This window comes from Octopus sinensis, linkage group LG25 (assembly GCF_006345805.1).
Source record: "Octopus sinensis linkage group LG25, ASM634580v1, whole genome shotgun sequence".
Classification (NCBI taxonomy): domain Eukaryota; kingdom Metazoa; phylum Mollusca; class Cephalopoda; order Octopoda; family Octopodidae; genus Octopus; species Octopus sinensis.
This window is the reverse complement of record NC_043021.1, coordinates 3,513,255-3,535,561: the sequence shown is the minus strand read 5'-3', so window position 1 is coordinate 3,535,561 and position 22,307 is coordinate 3,513,255. Positions and strand designations below refer to the sequence as shown.

The 22,307-nt window shown below is 36.5% G+C and overlaps 1 protein-coding gene across 3 annotated transcripts in view; it reads right to left on the bottom strand.

Moving 5' to 3' along the window:
- LOC115224199 (eukaryotic translation initiation factor 4 gamma 1) overlaps nucleotides 1–19,153 on the bottom strand; it is a 78,110-nt gene extending 58,957 nt beyond the window's left edge. For 2 of the 3 annotated variants that reach the window (XM_029794963.2, XM_036513413.1), the window contains exons 1-2: nucleotides 15,779–16,832; nucleotides 14,825–14,902 (exon numbers count right to left, since the gene is read on the bottom strand). Coding sequence is in view for 2 of the 3 variants with exons in the window: in XM_036513413.1 (XP_036369306.1) it covers nucleotides 14,825–14,849 (25 nt within the window). In the remaining variant the exon portion in view is untranslated. Of the gene's footprint in view, nucleotides 1–14,824; nucleotides 14,903–15,778; nucleotides 16,833–19,135 lie in introns of those variants that run through there. The other variant, XM_036513414.1, reaches the window with a different exon arrangement.
- Nucleotides 19,154–22,307: the final 3,154 nt, after the last annotated feature.

Here is a 22,307-nt window from a genome sequence, read left to right as displayed (position 1 = left end):
CACATTTATGTTTGAAATTGCATGAGCATCACACAACCACACTTCTGTCCCCAAGAAGTAGAAACCAGTTGTGTTGTGTTCAAGCATTCCAGTCTCTCTCTCTCTCAAGCAGATTTTTAAGCTGTTATATGAAAGTGAATCATCATCATCATCATCATTTAACGTCCGCTTTCCATGCTAGCATGGGTTGGACGGTTCAACTGGGGTCTGGGAAGCCAGAAGGCTGCACCAGGCTCCAGTCTGATCTGGCAGTGTTTCTACAGCTGGATGTCCTTCCTAACGTCAACCACTCCATGAGTGTAGTGGGTGCTTTTTATGTGCCAGACGAGGCTGGCAAATGGCCACGATCGGATGGTGCTTTTTACGTTCCACCGGCACGGAGACCAGACAAAGCTGGCAACGGCCATGATCGGATGGTACTTTTTACGTGCCACCGGCACTGAGGCTACGGTTTTTTTTCATCAAAAAAAAAAAGACAAAATATTGATATACATGATTACTGTTGTCAGTTTAAAATTCACTTTCCCATGCTTGCATGGGTTGGATGAGTTTACTGAGGCAGATTTTCCATGGTCAGATCCCCTTTCCTAATACCAACCCTCACTTGTTTCCAAGCAAGGTGATATTATCCAGGGCATGTCCTTTGCAGAACATTGGAACTCAATTTACAGCTATGATGTAAAAATCAAAACAAGAACATACATGCACGCACACACACACACATAACGGGATTCTTTCAGTCGTACAATGGGGCTGAACCCAGAACTGTGTGGATGGGATGCAACATTCTTAATACAACCTTGCTAGCACTTCAAAACAGGGGAAGACAAAATATGGGGTAGGAAAAACTATTGTTAGTGAGGTTTTACCTAACAGCTATACAGAGTGTCAAAACTAATGTGAATTAAATTATTTTATTATCATATTTCTAATAACATACTTTGCACATCTGTTTCAATAAAGCTTAAAAATAATGATAGTGGAAGTGTTTTGCAATACAACAGTTATTATTAACTTGGTTGTTTAGAACATAAAAGGTTCTAAAAATTATAATTTAAATAAAGATTTTATTTAACCCTTCAGAATTTACCCTTTAGTGTTCACATTATTCTGCCAAAAATAATCCGTTTTTATCCACATTGTTTTGAACTAATCATGCATTATCTTGTAGCTAGGAGATTTCGATGAGGTAGCTGTTAATTTTAAAGATGATATTGTAGGGTTGGTGTGAGAGACCAGACCTGGCCAGTTTGAACATAAAACAGGCAGAATACTTTTAGCCGGATATGGCCAGTTTAAATGCTAAAAGGTTAAACTAGCCATATCTGGCCTAAATAGTCTATCTGTTTTATGGTCAACCAGCCAGATACAGCCCCTTGCATCTATCCTATAATGCCATTCTAAGAATAAAGAAATCATAGAGTCAAAACCTTGAAGCTATGAGATAATGCATGATTAACTGAAAACAATGTAAATAAACATGCATTACATTTGATAGGGTAATCTGAACGCCAAAGGATTATAAAGGTGGTTTAGTATTATAAAAAGGGCAATCTCAGACAGGTTGATATCTAAACGATTAACCTTTTTTTTTTGGCTTTGAAAGGCCATAATCATTAGTTTCAGATTTTGGCACAAGGCCTGCCTTTTCAAGAAAGGGGTTAATCAATTATACCAACCCTGTAAGGATGAAAGGCAAATTTGACCTCCACAGAATTTGAACCCAGAACATGAAGACAGACGAAATGCCACCAAGCATTTTGTTTGGCATGCTAATGGGTTTGCCAGTTCACCACCTTAAAGACCATAATTATTGAATTAACATAAATATATCAGCAATTTCATTAAATTTTCTTTTTTAAATTAGTAAAAACTAATGGTTAAGAAGGAATCTAAGAACATTCTTTTAATCCTTTGGTATTCAAACTAGCCAAAATATTCTACTGGTTTTATGTTCAAATCAGCCAGATCCAGCCTCTCTCACCTACCCTACAATGTCATCTCTCTCTATATAAACGGCAGTTTGTCTGTGTGTCTGTTTGGTTGTACCCTCACCCTGACCACGGCTTTCAACCGATTCTGATGAAACTTGACACACACATAGCCCAATGTCATAATTCAAAACTAACGCAGCGAAAATTTTGAAAAGTTCCCCCAGTTCTGAAAAAAATCGATAAATTCGACATGGGGTCGAGAATCAGAAACACAAACCACAGACTGTCTAGGGGACGCAACTCGACCTTTTTTAACTCTCAAAAAAAATTTACCATCATTTTTTTTCCATTTTTTTTGCTATTTTTTGGCTATAACTCTCTAAAAATGCTTTATAGTTATTTCCCTTACAAACCTGAGCAACGCCGGGCGATACTGCTAGTTCTAAAAATAAACAGTCACATCATCAAAATCTCAAAGCTATGAGATTAATGCATGATTAATTCAAAAAGTGAATAAATAAGAATCAGATTTGACAGAGTTAATCTGAATACTAAAGGGTTAATAACTAACTCTCAAGACAACTATTACAGCTCACAAAGACATTTGTCGATTTGGGGCTAGAGCAGACAACGCTTGATCAAAATTTAACACAGTAGGACTAAACTGAAATCCACGTTGCAGAACGACCTTCTTAACCATACAGCCATACACACACGCGTGTGCGCATGTGTGTGCATTATGGCTGTATGGTTAAGAAGGTCGTTTTGCAACAACATGGATTTCAGTTTAGTCCCACTGTGTTCAATTTTGATCAAGTGTTGTGTGTTCTAGCCCCAAATCGACAAATGTCTTTGTGAGCTGTAATATGTAAGGTTGTATGTACATATAGAGACACATACATACATACATACATACATACATACATATATATACGCATTATTGTGGCTGGCAATTTCAATGGCCATGAGCAACATGTAACATAGGTAGAGGCTATGGGTTTGGTTTAAGAATTTAGAAGTGTGTAAGGCTCCTGGAGTTCTGTGATGCAACTGATCTAACTATTTCCAAAACGTATTTTAGGAAATCACCCAACCACCTCATCACCTACCAATCTGGCAAGCACGCAAGTCAGATAGATTACATTCTCATCAGGAAACAAGACGGGTCTATTGTAAATACTGAAACATTTCCTGGTGAAAAATTCACCATACAACTTAGATTTGTGGTTAGTGACTTCAGAGTCAAAGCGAGGCAGACTCAGAAATGAGAGAAGACTTTAAAAGGAAAATATGGAAACTAAAAGATCTAACAATTGGAAATAGAATTAAAGAAATTCTAAGTAATGCTTATGAATGTAGGGATTAAGACTTAGATTCCTGTAGCATAGATGACAACTATGCTTAGGGCTACAGATTAGCCAGGTAGATGGAGCAAGGAGCAAAATCCCAGGGAAACCAAAAGTAGCATGCTGGTGGAATGATATGGTTGATAGGACAGTAAAGGCTAAAAGAAAGGTGGAGAAAAGTGGTAGCAGGAAGCTTTTAATGACTAGAAAAGCAGCTAATATATATTTGGCTAAAGGTGAAGCAGAAAGGAAGAGATATGAACATGCCTTGCAACATGAGGATCAGAGGTGTGAGGTAGTCAGGAATGAGAGACGTGTGAGGTATAACTAAGGTGTCACTGGTGACACAAGTATTCAGAATGATGAATTTTGGTTCACCATTGATATGGAAGACAAGATAGTGGCATGGAAGTGCAATTACAAAAGGCTGCTGAATGTAGGGAATGCATGAAATAAAGCAGAATTATCTTGTGTTCACCCAACAGAGGGACCAGCAATTCAAGTTCAAAGAAGCATAGTAGATAAATCAAAGACATGAAGAGGAGAACAGCAGGTAAATTAGGGATGGCTAGAGATGCTCAAAATATCTGGTAAGGTAAGAATATGCAATTACCATCTGGATACAAAAGTTATAAAAGGTATCATACCCAATGACCGATGTCGCAGTATCATCATAAAACTGGTACAAAGGCAAAGGAGATGCCTTAAAGAGACACAACCAAAGAGCAATCAAACTACTAGTTCACAACCTAAAACCATTACACTTATTACCCATCCTTTATTCTTAATACTGTCCTCTCCACCTATGTTTTACAATTACCACCTTCCTGAGCTACCAAATTATCTCACCTTCATCACCTTACATTTCTCACTCTCCCCATTCACTACACCTGCCTCTTATTATAACCTACCTGACTACATGTCGTCTCTCTCTCATCCTTCCCCTGTCTAACGTATCATTATTACTATTTTGCTGGTCTTCACTCCATCTTTTTCTGCACAGTCATCTCACACTCCCCTACATGCCCCAAGCCCTGTATCGTTTGTCACCACCCACTCCTTATGCGCCAGACACATCCACTCTACTGAACCGATACAGTTGTCACCTACTCTTTCCTACAAACCCAACTCATCCCTCAAAACTTGTTGCTTATATCTATCCCTCACCCATTCTCCATCTTCAACTATCTCTCACTCATACACTTTTACAACCACAACCTACCCACATTCAAAGTTCTTCAGCTTCCACTGCTACTGATTTCATACCTTTAGAGTCCATTCTTAACAAACCATCACAACTAGACCCCAGTTATTTCCACTGTCTTCTATAATGTGAGTGTAACCATGAAAATCCCTACAGTAAGAAACCTGCTTTAACCCCTATATCTTCTAGCATAAAATCACCTCGCCCCCTATTGTAGACCCACCCAGGGAAAGGGGATCATAAGTCATGCAGGCTACATGGTGATCTCACTAATGCTGGCACAAAAGGCACTCGCTACCTGTTGTAAAGTGGTTAGCATTGGGAAAGGCATCCAGCATAGATACCATGTCAAAGCAGATGCCAGAGCACGATGCAGCCCAGACTCATTGCACTCTCTGAAGATATCCAACTCATGCCAACACAGAACATAAATCTTAATAATGATACATATACACATAAATGTACATGTACGCATATATACATATGGATACACACACACATACGCACATACATACATACACAGACAAACATCCAAATGCATACAGGTAAACCTTAACTTACGTTGGTAATTAGCTTTCAAGACATACAACTTAACTTGAAAAATGACGTACGTAAAAACATTTTAAAAAGCAAATTATCAGCTCATATTTGCTTTAATAAATGGATTCTAAACATGAAAATTTATTTGATTTCCCACTTCAGTATTTGTTTGTATGTTTAATTTATATGCTCTTAAATATGTTTGCTGAGACAAGTTGGATAGATTGACTAAAGGTAATGTTTATTTTCCCATTTATTTCTTATAGGGAACAAAATGTAAAGTCAAAAAAGACCTAACTAGAAATGTAGTATTAAGTTGAGGTATGCACACATACTTATGTGAAAGCGTGTGGCCTAGTGGTTAGGCTGTTGTACTCACAATCGCTATTTCATAGATTAGATTTGCTGATTAGGCAGCATGTTGTGTTCTTGAGCAAAACACTTCATTTCACATTGCTCCAGTCCCCCTTCAATCAATGGGGATTGTTGGCCTGCTCACTTAGCCATCAGCGTGGTATAATTTGAAGGCTAAAACCATGCAAAAGCGTATTGTGATCAATGACATGTAACATCTGATAGCTTGGTAGGTCACATGATTATATATATATATATATATACACACACATACATACATACATACAAGTAAGTATGCATATATATACACACAGAGAAGTTGAGAAGGCAACTTTGCAACCTCGTGGCTCCAGGTGCACTGTATGGCAACTTGTGTCAGTGTCTTCTACTAAAGCACCAGACTGGCCAATGCTTTTGTGAGAGGATTTGTGAAACTGTATGGATGCCCATTGTATATGTGGTAAGAAACATGTTTCCCAACCACATGGTTCCAGGTTCAATCTCATTGTGTTGCACCTTGGGCAAGTGTCTTCTACTATAGCCTCAAACCAACCAGTCTTGTGAGTGGATTTGGTAGATGGAAACTGAAAAAGGCCCACCATGTGTGTGTGTGTGTGTGTGTGTGTATATATATATATATATATATATATATGTCTTTGTGTCCATATTTGTCCCCCTACCATTGCTTAACAACTGATGTTGATGTGTTTACATCCCCGTAACTTAGCCGACCAGCAAAGAGATTAGTATAATAAGTACTAGGCTTTAAAAGAAGTCCTGGGGTCGATGTTTGACTAAGACCCTTCAAAGCGGTGCTCCAGCATGGCTGCAGTCAAATGACTGAAACAAGTAAAACTTATTAATCAGTCTCTACAGTGCAGTGAGTAGCAATTAGTACAATATCATTAGTATAGCAAATGTTACTTAGCCATCAGCCACTGATGCATATACAAAGATAGCCAAGATCACCTAATCTCTGCATTGCCCGTTAAACACCTTTCCTGAAGCAAAACCAGTCCAGAGATTCACATTCCATAAAGAGCTGTCTCTACTGATCCTTGTACAATCTCTGCAATGAGTTGGTTTCCAAGCCCTCAATCCCCATTATCTGAAACACCTTACACATATGGAATGCTACATAAAGTCAAAGGTTTTGTCACAATCAATGGACATGTAGAGAGGAACAATGTCCTTAGGCTTTGCCTAATAGAATGCTGTTACTAAAGATCTGGTCCCTAGTGCCCACTGCTTTATGAAACTTTGACTGCATTTCCACAAGCTCTTCTTAGACAACCTGTTCCATTCCCTGCAGGTGAGGCTAATCAGGTACAGCACTCTGAGCAATTAGCAGTGCAACAAAGACTATTCAAATTCAGTCTACAGACTAATTGCCTGTCTCACAGGTCTTGTCATACAGCTTGGTGGGAACCCTTTATTATTTTCAGTAATTTCACAGCAAGGTTGTCAACACTTCCTGCTTTGTTTCGGGGGTAGGTGCTGAATTGTTTCCTTCACTTCAACATGCAGTGTACTTTGTTACTGCAACCATTAAAGTCACTGACATCCTGCTATGGTTTCTCTCCATACTCGCCACATATCCTCAGGACTCAGCTCAATTCAACTTCAACGTTGTACTATTTTGGTTGGATTTTTTTTTAATACCATAGACCATTCTGGAATTATGGCAAAGGGCTTCTAGCCATGAAGTCTCGTCCTCCCTTCCTGGCTTAGCATTGTACAGTCCTGTATCTACTCATTCTCCTGTGAATGAGTGCCTCCAATCCATCAGCTGTAGAATTGGGATCCAAGGTCGACTCATCTTCACCAACTTAACATCCTCTATCAGCTCCTTGGTGGGGGCAAAATTCATCTTCGGACACATTCAGGGATTTGGATTTGTGGTTAACTTCTATGTTGTAGGTTTCTCTAGTTGTCACTGACTTGTGGGCATCAAGAGTGAGCCTTGTCATTCTGATTCCAGTACTTACTCTCCTAACCCATTACCTGATATTGGCTCCCACCATGTTATGCTTCGAGTTCAGTCAGGTCCCAGATATGCCCTGGAGTTGGTGATAAACTTCAACTCCAGTGCCCCTTCATCAGGATTAGTGAAACTGGTTAGTGTTCCTCTTGAAAGAAGAGAGCCAAATGTTGTGTGTCTGCTGAGGCTGGTGAAAGGTAGTTATTGGGACATGCCGGTTTTTATGACATATGGGATTTTGTTGTGAAAGAATTCGCTCCCCAAAACTGTTCTGAGTTGCTAAGCTCTAATGCCTGCAGGTTTAACTATCTAGGGAGTCCTACCTTGGTGCTAAGGTGCCCAGCAACCAACGCAATCTTCTAGCTTGGACAGCCTTGGAAGGTGCCTCACACATTGTTATAGAAAGCTTTTAATCTCTTTGTGTGCATAAACCTGAATCAGAGAGAGACTGAAAGGTGAGGTCTTCACACATGCATAGAGAATGACAATCATCGGTTGACCTTCAAGAGAAAAAGTACTTTAAAATATCCTTAGAAAAGATTACACACTGGCTCCAGTACAGACAAGTGGCTTGCCTTCTGTAGTCGTGAAGGGCCCAACTCCAATCCAATGTCTCTCAGCCATATCATCTCATTTCCTGGGTGATACTGTGCAGCTTCCCAACTTAATGAATGCCTGGACACTTCATATGCATATATGTATTTACACCTTAATTTGATCTTGCTGAAAGCTCCTCTGTGTATATCGATGGCAATCCGATCAGATCTAGAATTTAGGCCAGTGACTTGGTAAGTCACCGGCCACAGCAGTCCCCATAGTTGACTTACTGCATGTAGAGCACAGAGATAGTGAGCCCTCCTGAGGGACAACAGTCATCAGCCATTCATTGTCTTCAAGCTGTCTTCAGCATGAAAAGTCTATGGGCTCCAAGTTCTCCTCCATCATAATTTCCTGTCGGGGTTGATTCCTTTAGCCTGTGCTTTGAGGTAGGAACTCACAGGCACAGAGGGTTTAAGCTCAAAATTGTCCTTGTCTGGTTGTCTTTCAAGGTAGCCCACCCAGTTATATAGCCTTGGTGTAGTCGTTGCCACTGTAATGCTTTCTCCTAGCAATACGCTTTAACAACAGCTAAGGGGTACCTCACCAATGTCCAACCATGCAAAAAAGTTAGACCAAGAGGATCTTTTTTGTTTTCTTCCAACCACAAATCTTAATCTGAAAATTATCAAAAACATATACTTTAGCTCTAGTTTTGCATGCTGTTGACATCAGTTATCATTTTGGAAATAAGTTAGAAGCATTTAAATTTATATATTTTTAGCAAATGAGTTTCAAGCCAATGTCCTTACAGGGAGAAAGTTGAAATTGTTATGTGTATTGTCATTTACTCATACTGCTGTGAGTGCAAGAATTGACAGCAACAAGGTTTTGTAAGGAGGAATTAGGGATTAGTATAATTATTGCAGTAGACTATAAAATTTATTTATAGGGGACCTGTGTGGAAGATTTGCTCCACAATCCAATGAAGATCAAGGGTGGTCCTGGTAGAATCGTTGAAATACATGTGACTATATTTCTGAGGAGAAAATACAACTGGGGTTTGAATGCAACCCAAACAGTTTTTTTATTTCTTTTTGCTGTAGCCTCTTAAGATCATGATACACTTACAGATTGCACTTGACAATCAATTCTGCCAAGAACAACTATTTACAGTGACCTGTGATGCACCTACTTACATATTTCTGAGATAGCAGGGTATCAATTTTGCCACAGAACAGTAAGAAAGCAGTGAATTTGTAAATTCACTAGACAGAACCCATACTCAACAAGCAGAAAGCACTTGGGCCTATCTCAAACGAGGGAATAACCAGTACTCTGGCACTCTTAGTTCTACAGGTGCAAAAATTTTATTGTATTTCATTATTTTCTTTTATTAACAGTCCATGTGTTTTCATCTCATTTTGGCTGTTAACAAGTCCAAAGCAAGACCTGTTACTATGGCAATAATACCATTCTAATTGTATATAAATATAAATCTTCAAGTGCTTGGAAAGAAACAAAAAAAAAACGTTCACTTTCTTTCATTACAGAAAGAAATTATTACAAAATTATCTTTTTACTCTAAAAAATTACTTTTTATAAAATTTAAGATTCAAAACTTCATCTCTAATTCAATTTTTATGGTTCCCCTTTATATATTTTCATTTTCAAAAATTTATATATGGTTGTGTAATGGTACACCTGAACTGTCATGGCAGCAAACAGTTTCAACTTCCATTTGTGAGGATGGACTTAATCTCATTGGCTAAAATTATCTAACTTTAAATGTTAAGTTCTTTATAATATTCATTTTTAAAAATCCGATTTTCATCAGCAGCATGCAAAACTACAAAATTTGTAAAAAGCAGTTGGAAGAAAATGAAAAAGACCCAACCAAGCATGTCACCAGTAACACTCATCAGCAATTTGACCTATATAAAAGAACACAAATGGGGTTTGGAATTTACAGCAGCTGTTTCAATAGAACTTTATTGATGCATTCATAGATTACATCATAAAATCAGTCCACCATCTTCCAATAAAGTATTAAACAGGTATCTCACCTGTTTAAAATTTTACCTGAAGATGGTGGATTATATGCTATGATGTACTCTACGAAACAGCTGTCGTATATTTTAAACCCCATTTGTGCTCTTTTCAGCTCCTATGCTGAACCTAGAATCAACCCTAGGTTGGATCTATGGTTTAAATTGGATTTGATATATCCATTATTACAGTATCCTACTAACACAATACTTTCACAGTTGTTTTACCTCATTGTGAACCCTATGCTATTGTACCCAGCCATTTCTGGCATCCTACATGTTGAGGTGTCTAGATTCTATTGAATCCTATAACTAGTGGCCGGTGTCAGTGACATATAAAAAGCTCCATTTCAGTGTTGGACCTCATGGAGGCAATGTGGCTGATGCTGTTGCCATGTAACTGGCACATAAAAGCATCCATTATACTCTCAGAGAGGTTGGCATTAGGAAGGGCATCCAGCCAAAGAAATCATGATGCCAACACATGCAAATCAAACTGGAATCTGGTGCAGCCTCTCAGCTGACCAGCCCTGATCAAACCATCCAACTCATGCTAGCATGGACAACGGACATTAAATGATATACATACATACATACACATAAGACGGCAAGCTGGCAGAAACGTTAGCACGCAGGGGCGAAAATGCGTAGCTGTATTTCGTCTGCCGCTACGTTCTGAGTTCAAATTCTGCTGAGGTCGACTTTGCCTTTCATCCTTTCGGGGTCGATTAAATAAGTACCAGTTACGCACTGGGGTCGATATAATCGACTTAATACCTATGTCTGTCCTTGTTCGTCCCCTCTGTGTTTAGCCCCTTGTGGGTAGTAAAGAAATAGATATACATACATGCACACACGGCTGTGCGGTTAAGAAGCTTGCTCCCCAACCTTGTCTCATGTTCAATTCCACTGCACAGCACCTTGGGTAAGTGTCTTCTATAACCCCAGGCTAGCCAAAGCTGTTGGGGTGGATTTTGGATAGTGAAAGAAGCCCATCATACTTAATGTGTGTGTGTATACCCTTGTCTTAACACCACGTGATTATTGTAAGCAAGCATCGCCATCATACAGGCTAAGTTGTTTATTTCCAATCTTCCATATCTGGGCATAAGAAATATTACCTTGCTTGGGAACAGGTGAAGGTTGATGATAGGAAGAGCATCCCGCCACAGTAAATCAACAAATAGTGTCTGACCAATGCAAGCATGGAAATGTGGACGTTAAATAGCGATGATTATATATAAATACATACACATACAGAGATCCTAAAACGAAGGTGCCACGTAAAAAACACTGAGTACACCGTAAAATGGTTGGTGTTAGGAAAGGCATCCAGCCACAGAAACCAAGCTAAAACAGACTGGAGCTTGGTGCAACTCCTGGCCCTGCCAGTTCTTGTCAAACCGTCCAACTCATGCTAGCATGGAAAACAGAGGTTAAGTGATGACGATGATGACACACACTAACTCAAATGAAACCTCATTTAGTCAAGATTGGCCATGCCTCTACACATGTATGCACAGGTTAAAGTAAGATTTTTTTGCTAACATGCAAATCTCACTTCTCCGTGCTACCTTTATTTATCGAAAGGAAAGGCTGTCAACTTGGACGGGCACGGATAGAGAGTAGGAATTGATACTGCAAGGCAATCTTCCCTAGCCAATCAACCTCCCTTGAATCACATTTTTTTTTATTCACCCTGAAAGAATGAAAAGGGAAAATTGATTGCAACGAGATTTGAACTCCGGTGCATAGAGCTGAGGCAAATACCACGAGGAATTTTATCAAATACCGTCTATATATATACATACACACATCTATATATAGACATATGCACACACACACACACATATATATACATATAATATATATGTATATAACAAAATTTTTATAATCTTCATAGATGGGTTCTAAATCTGTAGTATCGCCGTATTTCTAAGATATTTCGGATAGAATTTTGCCTTCAATGGTAGCTTTGAAGACATCCATACATTCTCAACGCCATTTGTATAGTTTTAAGTTAACAGAATGGCTTACTGTTCACGAAATGCACTAAACACACAAAACACCCTACCATCTCGTTTCTCAATTTCCCAGTACATCTGTCTTTCTTTTCTTGAAATATCTCTAGTTGTAAATTCAGTGGTACATGTAATTTCAATCCTCCATTATTTAATGAGGTTATATATATATATATATACGTGTGTGTGTGTGTGTGTTTTATATGTATATGTATATATATATATATATATATGTATATATATGCATGCATGTATGTATGTATATCCAGTTGGAGTTGAATAATAAGTTGATTTCTAATTAGAAGAAATCGGATTCAGTGTATGGATATATATGTAGATGTAGAAGCCGGCATTTTAGAAAAATATCATAGGTGGAATTTGGTTACGGTCAGAAAATCCAGTCTTCTAATATATAAACGCGTAAAGTAATACTGCTAATGATTATATATATGAACAGCTAAAAAATAAAAAATCTCATTTAAAAGAGGGGATTGTATTAAAATATTTACAGAGAGCAGTTAAAAAATGTCGGCAATCATCATTTAATGTAAACTGGAAACCTAATATATCAAAAGAAAAAAAGGCTAAGTTACTTTCGAAGAGCGTTATGAAGACTAAAACTACATCTCTACCGAATCGAATGTCTTAATTCAAAACTTCAAGACGGAGTTTATGTAATATAAATGGAAATATTTATTGCATAAATTCCGTTTCGGGTTAGATGAACGGTTTAATACCTTCCATGAATTTACATACAAAATATAACAAGGTCAAAGAATAATTAACAGAATTTTGCTCGAATCTAATTTTTTTTTTTTTTTGCTCTCTTCAAAAATATTAATTTTCCCTTTTCTGGACTTTCGTGTTTCTTGTTAGCAATTATTTAGCGACCGAGGGGAATAAGGAATAAGGAAGGGAAAAAAAAACCCAAAGGAGATTCGAAACCGTAAGAGTTTACTTACAACTCTTGAATGAATCCACGATGCCTGGGAGAGAGACACAGAACTTGTAACGAATATCAATGTTACGGAGCTTTAAAACCGATTAATTGGGATTTATAACGAATCGATCGATCGTTTTAATTCGAAATCATTGATAGTAAAAAAAAAAATAGCAATCGATGTGGTCAATGTCAATTACTAAAGGATGGCAGAAAACTAAAAAGTCTTTCAAGCATAGAGTAGATATCCTATTTTTTTTCGAGTCCATGCTTTAAGAAAAAAAGCCACGAGAAAGTTTGAGCTTTGACTTTCAGGAGATGTTAATTTAGAAGTTGTGTGCAGAGAGAAACATGGAATGCAGTCGTTCGTAGTAAGCCTGACCGAGATGGAGCAAATCTCTAATATATATATGTATATATATACATATATATATGGGCAATCTTTCATCGCCTATATATGACTTAAAACACCTAATTAACAATTGATAGGCGAGCTCAAACAAGGATAACGGGAAAGGTTATATAAGGTGTGCGTATATATATATATATATATATATATGTATATATATATGTATATATGTATATATAGACATTCACACAGACACACATATCTTATGAGATAAGACTTTATAGCAAGTGGCAAAATGCTACGATCCCACCCACAGATGAATCCTTTTCAATTAATGGACGCAAGAAAGCGATTTCTTTTCCCAAGTATGAGAGTACGCGTGCAAACGAGTATAAGTGTACTCGTTCACATGTAGGTACTCCAGACTGAACGATAGACACAGAGAGAGAGAGAGAGACAGACAGACAGAGAGAGTTTATATAGGTTGTTAGTTAGTAGTAAGTATTTGCTTTCTTTTTTCTTTTTTTTTTCTACCACAAATCCACAAAATAAGTCCTCCACGTGATTCAAAAAAAAAAACAGCCAGAAAAGAAAAAAAAAAAAAACGAAGAATCAGAAAGAAAATTAAGAAACAAATAACACAAACAAACAAACAAACAGAAAAAGAAAGAAACAACAAAACAAGTGATATAAAAGTTGTTAGCGAGTTTGTGTAGAGGAGTGGGTGTCTTTCTACTTTTCTTTTCTTTTAAAACTTAATGTGATAAGGACAATCGGTGGGACATAAAGCAACAGCAGAGAGAGAGATAGATAGATAGAGAGAGAAAGAAAGCAGGAGGGAATGAGAGAGAGAGAAAGATAGATAGAGATATATATATATATATAGAGAGAGAGAGAGAAAGAAAGCAGGAGGGAATGAGAGAGAGAAAGATAGATAGAGATATATATATAGAGATGATAGATAGATAGATAGATAGATATATATATAGAGAGAGAGAGAGGAAGAAAGAGAGAGAAAGATAGATAGATATATATATAGAGAGAGAAAGAAAGCAGGAGGGAAGGAAAGAGAGAGAAAGATAGATAGAGATATATAGAGAGAGGGAATGAAGGAGAGAGAGAAAGATAGATAGATAGAGATATATATATAGAGAGAGAGAAAGCAGGAGGGAATGAGAGAGAGAGAGAGATAGATAGAAAGATATATATATATAGAGAGAGAGAGAGAGAAAGAAAGCAGAGGAGGGAATGAAGGAGAGAGAGAGAGAGGTGAAAAAGAAAGAGTAAGAAAGAAAGCAACATCTTCCATAATCGGCCAAAACCAAAGATACTAAAAACTGACATTGACACGCTTGGCACACGTGATCACATTTAGGCTTTTTTCGGCATTTTCACACAAAAAAAAAAAAAACACCAACTTGAATCATTCATCATCATCATCAACGAAAAAAAAAATAATTCAAATCCAATTAATTTTGGCTTTACAAGTCCATGTGTTAAAAATTGCCAAAAAAAAAAAGAAAAAGGTAAATGAAAAATAGAAAAAAAAAAAAATCAAAAAAAATCTCACCTTTATTACATCGAATAAACTTCATTTTGGGGGGGTTCGGTTGAGGAATTCCAGAATCAAATTCACAAATTCAGCAATCTTGAACGTGAAAGAGGGAAATATACAGAAATATATATATATAGAGTAGAGACAGACAGATTTTTAAAGACTGTTGGTTTGTGTACACGTGTGTACATACAACTAGATTAAATTCTTATCTAACCGTATGCACAATATATATATATATATATATATATATATATATATATATATATATATATATATATATATATAATGCATGTGCTTTACATGGATTTAAAACAGGGGGTTGTTGGGTTGTTTGGGGGGGCTTTTTAAAAAGAAAAAAGGAAAACTGTTAAAGTTAATTAAGCTAAAATGTTAAAGGAAATTAAAAGAGGAGGGTCCCCCCTTTCACCAATTTCTACATCGATTCCCTAGAGATAATTACTTAAAATAGAAAGAAGACCATGACTTATTTCTTCAGAGAAGAGGTGGGAAAAAAAAAAGTTAATAGGTCATGGAACCAGTTGTGCAGGCTTTACTGAAAAAACCATGGGGTTATATATATATATATATATATGTATGTATATATATATATATCTTGTGGGTTTTATAAGCTAAGTGAAGGTATTAAAAATGGATAGGAAACTAGTCAAGGTCTTCTTCTTGCATTATTATTATTATATATATAGGATTTTGAGGAGGGAGATGAAAGACATTGCGATTGATAAAAGTTAAATCTGGTTTTCAGGGAAAATGCAGGAGGGACAGAATTGTAATGAAATTAAGGTCTTCAAAGTAATTAACACAAATTAAATACTGAAAATCTGAGCATCTTATTAATGCGAACAGAGAGAGGCTTGACATTTAAATTCATCGCCATACTAAGTATTTGGGGGGGGGGCATTTTTTTTTTTTTAAGAGAAATATAAATAAAAGAAATGGTTTTTTTACCAGAGGCAGGACTTCGATAAAAGGATTTCTTGTCCGTTTTGTGAATTTCAAGGATCTCTGATGAAGGTGGGGGGCAAAAATATTATTATTATATGCAATTGTGGTTTGGTTTGGAGTATATATATATATATCGCAGAAAAAAGCTATGGAGAGATGTTCTGTGGCTTGTTTTTTGTGTAGTATGTGTGTATGTAAAAAAGAAGTGTTGTGGAGGAATTTCGGGGGCCTTGTAGAGCAGCCAACCTTGAGGTGAAAGATTCCAAAAGAAATAATAATAATAAAACAACGATCAATATATAAAGTGTGAAATTAATGAAGAGAAATGTGTCTCCAGTGCTTGTAAAAATCCAGTTTTTAAGGTAAGGTAAGGTAGGGAAGAAAGAAAAAAGAAGAATATAGATGTCCACAGCTTTTAAATAAGGGTAAATGAAAACCCCCCAAAATTCACATGGTCTGTATTCATACTTGGGGGGGAAGGAGGGCAGAAGAAGAAGAAGGGAAAAAAAAAAAAGCCTGAATCTAATCGTCCTAGGATGCAGAAGACAGCAAGGAATTATCAGACCAAGAAGATGATGCGAGGAGGTGGTGTCTTCTTCCTCTGCAAACTACCATTTTGGTGGAGAGATGTGTGGAGATGTGCCTTCTTCAAACACGTTCGAACCGAGATTGATTGAATTGGGAAGTTCAGTTTGGCGGCGGCAAGAAACATATGAACTTCTCTGGTGATCGGTGGAGGGGATAGAAAAGCAGTTTTTGTTACGGCTGCCACAAGGAATTCATTCTTTTCATTTAAAGAGCTGAACACATCCCCAAAAAAAAAAAAAGTTGTTGGTCACATATATGTTATTTATATATATTATATATGTGTATATATATGTATTTAGATGGATGTGTGTGTCCTCAGGTATTTGTGTGTGTCTCTCTCTCTCTTTCTCCTGTTTTTCCCCTTTAAAAGAATGTGTGTGTGTGTGTGTGTGTGTCTGGGAAAGAAGCTCAAAGTCTTTACTACAGGTCTCTAATGGACGACACTGCCCACGCGAGTAGCGGAGGAGGAGCAGGAGGAGAAGGGGAAACAACCGGAGAAGAAGAAGCAGCAGCAGCAGCGGCAGCGGCGGAAGGAGGAGGAGGAGAAGAAACAGTCTCGTTTTAGAATTCAGCAAAAATACAAACAAATAAATAAAATAACATAAAATAAAATAAAATTACAAAAAAAAAAAGCTGCTGAGTTAGTTTGATTAACGGATAAAAAATATGTAATTTAAAAAAATAAATAAAACTAAACCATCACATACATACATATATATATATATATATATATATATATATATATATATATATATAAGAAATATTGAGTTTCTATATATATATATATATATATTTAAAAAAATTTTTTTTTTAATCGTAATATATATAAATTACACAGTTTTTTTTTATATTTATTATTTAAAAAATTTACAGTTATTTATTTCAGTGTTTTGTTTCTTCAAAGAAATACTTTTTCTCAAATAGTTAGCAGCCTTATTTGCGTATAAATGTGGCCTTGTTTTGCCTCAGAATTTCAGGCAGTTTCCAAGAGTTTTGTTGTGGTTCTGCCACCGCCGAAACAAATTTTATAGGAGGCTGCCTTCTTTCTTTCACTTCACTATTAACGGAACCAGAATCTTTACATGACTCTTTTTACTCGCCGATAAAAATATTACAAGAATCTTTACCATTTCTAACATTACATTAAGAAATTATTCTTCAGTTCGTTATCTTCTTAGAATTAATCATCAATTAATTATTACCAAAAATATATATATATATAAATATATATAAATATTAGGTTGTCCCAAAAGTTCGTAAACACTTGCGAAAATTTCGTTATCTTCTTAGAATTAATCATCAATTAATTAAATACCAAAAATATATATATATATAAATATATATAAATATTAGGTTGTCCCAAAAGTTCGTAAACACTTGCGAAAATTGAATTCTTTACTCGCCAAGTACTAACAAAAAACAACAAAAATTATTCCTCAAAATAAAGACCATTATTTTCCAAGACTTTCTACGAACTTTTGGGACAACCTTATATATATATATACAGTCTACGAAGTTGTAACTTGCCAAGGCAAGTCATTTCTTATCCGAGACCCGTGTGGTTGGAACCGAAACCGATTCTGGCCTGGAAGGAAGACACATGTTTAGCCATTCATTCAAACCAAAAAAAAAAGACCTACAAAGATTTAACTTCACTTAAAACAACATTTAATTATTTGTAATATAGAATCAAACATTCCGTCGATCGAAACTGCGATCTGGTCACTGACAACATTAAGCAGTATGAAACCTGTTGATGAATCTCATCCACTAAAATTACTACCTGACTTTCTTACCTGTAAAACTTAATCCTTACCTTTAATTTTTGCATCGTTACCTATAACAAATTTATGACCTTCAAACTCTCCACATGTGTTCAGAGATTAGTTTACTAGACTTTTATACACTTTCCTATACTAATGAAATAATCTTTTTTTACTTATATACCTATATATACTTATTCATATCTGGATTTTCATTCAATCTGTGCATTTATATTTTTCTTTTCATTTTAATAGCAACATATTGCGATTGCTCTTCTTATTAATGGATTAATTAGTAAATTTTTTTTTCTTCTAAATCTTCTTTATTTGATTTCTCATTGGATCTGTTAGCGTCTAAAACCTAAATTCATTTTCCAACCATCAGATTAGAAATAAAATTGTCCCTAAATATTGTTGAATATACCGTAACGGATTACCTATATTTAAAATGCATACATATCTATTTTCCATGTACCTTTTAATAAAGAAAAAAATGGAATTCTTTCAAAATAATAAAACTCTTTCCAATATACAGTAATAGATGTCTCAACATTTTTTTTAAACAAAACATTTGATTTTTTTTTTCCCCTGACATTATAGAAATAGTTATAATAGAGGCACAAGGTCTCGCTTTTTTTTGTGGGTGGGACAAATGGGAAGTTGCGACGGTTATGCTTTTTCAAAGAACGTTCATCGAAAACTGAGAATCAAAATTTCGAGTCGTAACGCATTTTGTCCAGAACACTTTTCCGTTACTCATCCTTTTATGATTTCTCATAACAACCAACACAAGGTTAAATAAACTTTGGAAGCGGGTACTGAATATTACAGGGCCTGTAGTTTATCAAACAAAACTGCAAGGGGTGGTCGACACCGACGGGATTTGAACTCAGAATGAAAAGAAACGTAACGTAAATACCGCAAGATATTCTGACCAGCGTTCTGCCATTTAACATCCAAACAATTTAATAACAACGATTCTATAAAAGACTGGAATGTAAATGAATACCTTCTAGATACCGGCACTATTACAATACAATTTTTTCAAAATTCCGTCTTGCATACCTTTGAGGTGAAATTGAAGTGTTCGTATTTTCTTTCACCATCCCTCTCAGGTCTCGTGCCTGTCCTTCATTGAGGTTGAAATGGTTTTGGTAACTGGATGAGAGAAATTCCAATTCAAGTCGTAATCCAGCTATTATTACAAAGGTGCTGTTATTGTGAGAGCGCATTTAAAAGTTTACATGTAGATACACCTAAATTTCTTATGCCCTGGATTAATTTCTTTATTAAAACTTTTGCTGGTTTATTTTTGTTTTATCAATATTCCAAGCCTTTCAGAGGCATGAAAACTGAATAAAACTACAGCTCACCAAACTAAATGTATTCAAGTATTGAGCTTTGTTTTCCTCTCCACCGCCAGAGAATTAAAAACATATTTCCTCACATTTTGGCCTTCAAGAAAATATCCCATATCAAAGGCGAACTGGTTGAGTGGACATAACTATCGATATACCAACTCCCATTTTGTAATTTCCAGTGCAATGCAGGCATTTTGTTGAGTGTCTAGGTAAAAGACTACTGCATGCTACCATTAATTTACTTACGTAAGAACTAAATTGTAGCAGCTTAGGTGACTTAAAAAAATTGGTGCTACTTTAGCATGTGATCTACTGCAGTATGCATAGTCTATGCTGTGAAATTACCTAATAAGGGTTACTGTTATGGTTATAGTTAACGTTCAGGTTTAAGGCAGAGGTTAGAGTTAACACGTTAAAGTGACACGGAAGAATTGTTGTGGCACGTAAAAAGCACCAATCCGATCGTGGCCGTTTGCCAGCCTCGTCTGGCACCTGTGCAGGTGGCACATAAAAAGCACCCATTACACTCTCGGAGTGGTTGGCATTAGGAAGGGCATCCAGCTGTAGAAACACTGCCAGATCAGACTGGGCCTGGCGCAGCCTTCTGGGTTCCCAGACCCCAGTTGAACCGTCCAACCCATGGTACTATGGAAAACGGACGTTAAACGATGATGATGATGATTACACTGAAAGTAAATTTCAGTGATGAAATTCTTTTGAAAATTAGAAAGGAAAATGGACCTTGTGACAGGGTCAATTAATAAATCAATATGTCTATCTTCTTCACTGTTAATTCTTTGAATGTCCCCAAAGACATTTTCCAGTTTGATCACCAGTACCCCACCTTCAAGAACATCCAAATTAAGGAACAAGCTGGTTTGAAACTCTTAAAGAAAACAAAACATAGTAACTCTATAAAAATTCATAGAAAGACAAACCAATTATGGAACTGATAAAGGCCAAACTGCACTCTGGAGAAATTCAGGAAAAATTTTCCGAAACAAGCATAAACTCAACAACAATTAAAAAGAATGGTTTTTTTGTGGCATAAAAACTTCATGACATTTGGTGAAACATTTTCAGAATATTCAGGATCCTATTATCTTCACCAGCTTCTTTTCTTATTGCTTAGTCTCTAGGAAGGGCTGTTCCTATGGCCTTACACAGGGCCTTCAAAACCAGTGAAAGGTAGAGAGGAAGGTATAGCCTTATACTGAAGACCTAGTCTGAATGCACAAAAAACCCTGCAAGATAACTTGTCCAATGATCTAATGGTTCTACCAATTCATTGCTTTAGACTGGTACTTTATTGATTTGTGAAGGATGAAAAGAAAGGTTGACCTCAGCTAACAAAATATAAACCCCTTCTCCCTGAAGAAGTAAGCTTTACCTTCGTGTTTGGCTGCTAGACATCCTTAAGGATGACAAATGACTTTCTCAGTGACTTTAAAGGATAGAAGTGTTACATACCATCAACCTCACTTTCCCATCTGTGACCATCTTCAACCCAGTGGCAACACTAGGTCAAGACAAGTGAAGATGGAGATGGATGCTGGGGATGAACAAGATGTCTTGCCTCATCGTGTTCTCTGCTCACCACAATATATTGTTGCAACTACCATCACCTCCATTGCAACATGAAGGCTTCTTCTGTGAAGTCTGCTGGATCTAGTCTTCACATGTCATTAGTAGGCAAGCCCTGATATGCTAATTGACTCATTGCTGGGACCCTGATAGGTGCTACTACTCTAGGTCGGATTAGATCCAGGAACTAGAGGTGGTTCTACACTCCTCAAACCTTGGAACTTCCAAACCGGGACCCCACAACTGAATTCAGTTTAACCCTTTCGTTACCAACCCGGCTGAAACCGGCTCTGGCTCTGAGTACAAATGTCTTGTTTTCATAAGTTCTGAATTAAAATCTTCCATCAAACCTCAGCCACAATTTATGTTCCTAACACTAGCTTAATGATAACAAAGTTATTTTACTAAATTCTTTGTTATATTTAAAGTAATTCAAAGAAACACAGGGCATCTCAAAATAAATGCGGTAATGAAAGGGTTAAAGCCATACCCAATACTTAGCTTTACTTTACTGACTTGACTACATGACAGCTTAAGCAGACTGGTTGAATGACTTGGCCGAGGACATTAAGCTGTGTTAGTGCTAGGACATCAATCATTGATGTTTTTGACTAGTTGTCTAAAAACTTGTGACTTCAAGTATTGGCAGATGATGGAATAAATCCATCATTTCGCAACATACATCACAAAACTCTTCATAATATATAATCATACAATATTTCTCAACAGTCATCAAACAACATTTCCCAACCGTCAAAATAAAATACTTTCAAACATTACACAACATGGCCCAACATATTTCATACAAAATTTCTGAGTATTAAACTTTAAAATCTTCGCAGCAAATATCATACACCAAAAAAAAAAAAAAGACTCCCTATACACATCACTAATCCTCAACCGTTTCTAAGAAAGGTGATATTTTATCCTCGTTTTGACCATTTCATGGAGATTGCAAATAAATGATAGTGTGTGTATCATGGTGATATTTGTTTACAACTAGTGTCAAGACAAGGAAGGAGACACACACTCACATATAAATATGCCCTTACACACACGTGTGTGTGTGTATACATATATGTATTGGGGAGGGGGTATGACAGGTTTCTTTTCAGTTTCCATCAACCAAATTCACTCATAAGGTATATTGGTCAGCCTTTATACCTTAGAAGACTTTTGCCCCAAAGTGCCTTGCAGTGGGATTGAACTTGAAACCACATGGCTGCAAAGCAAACT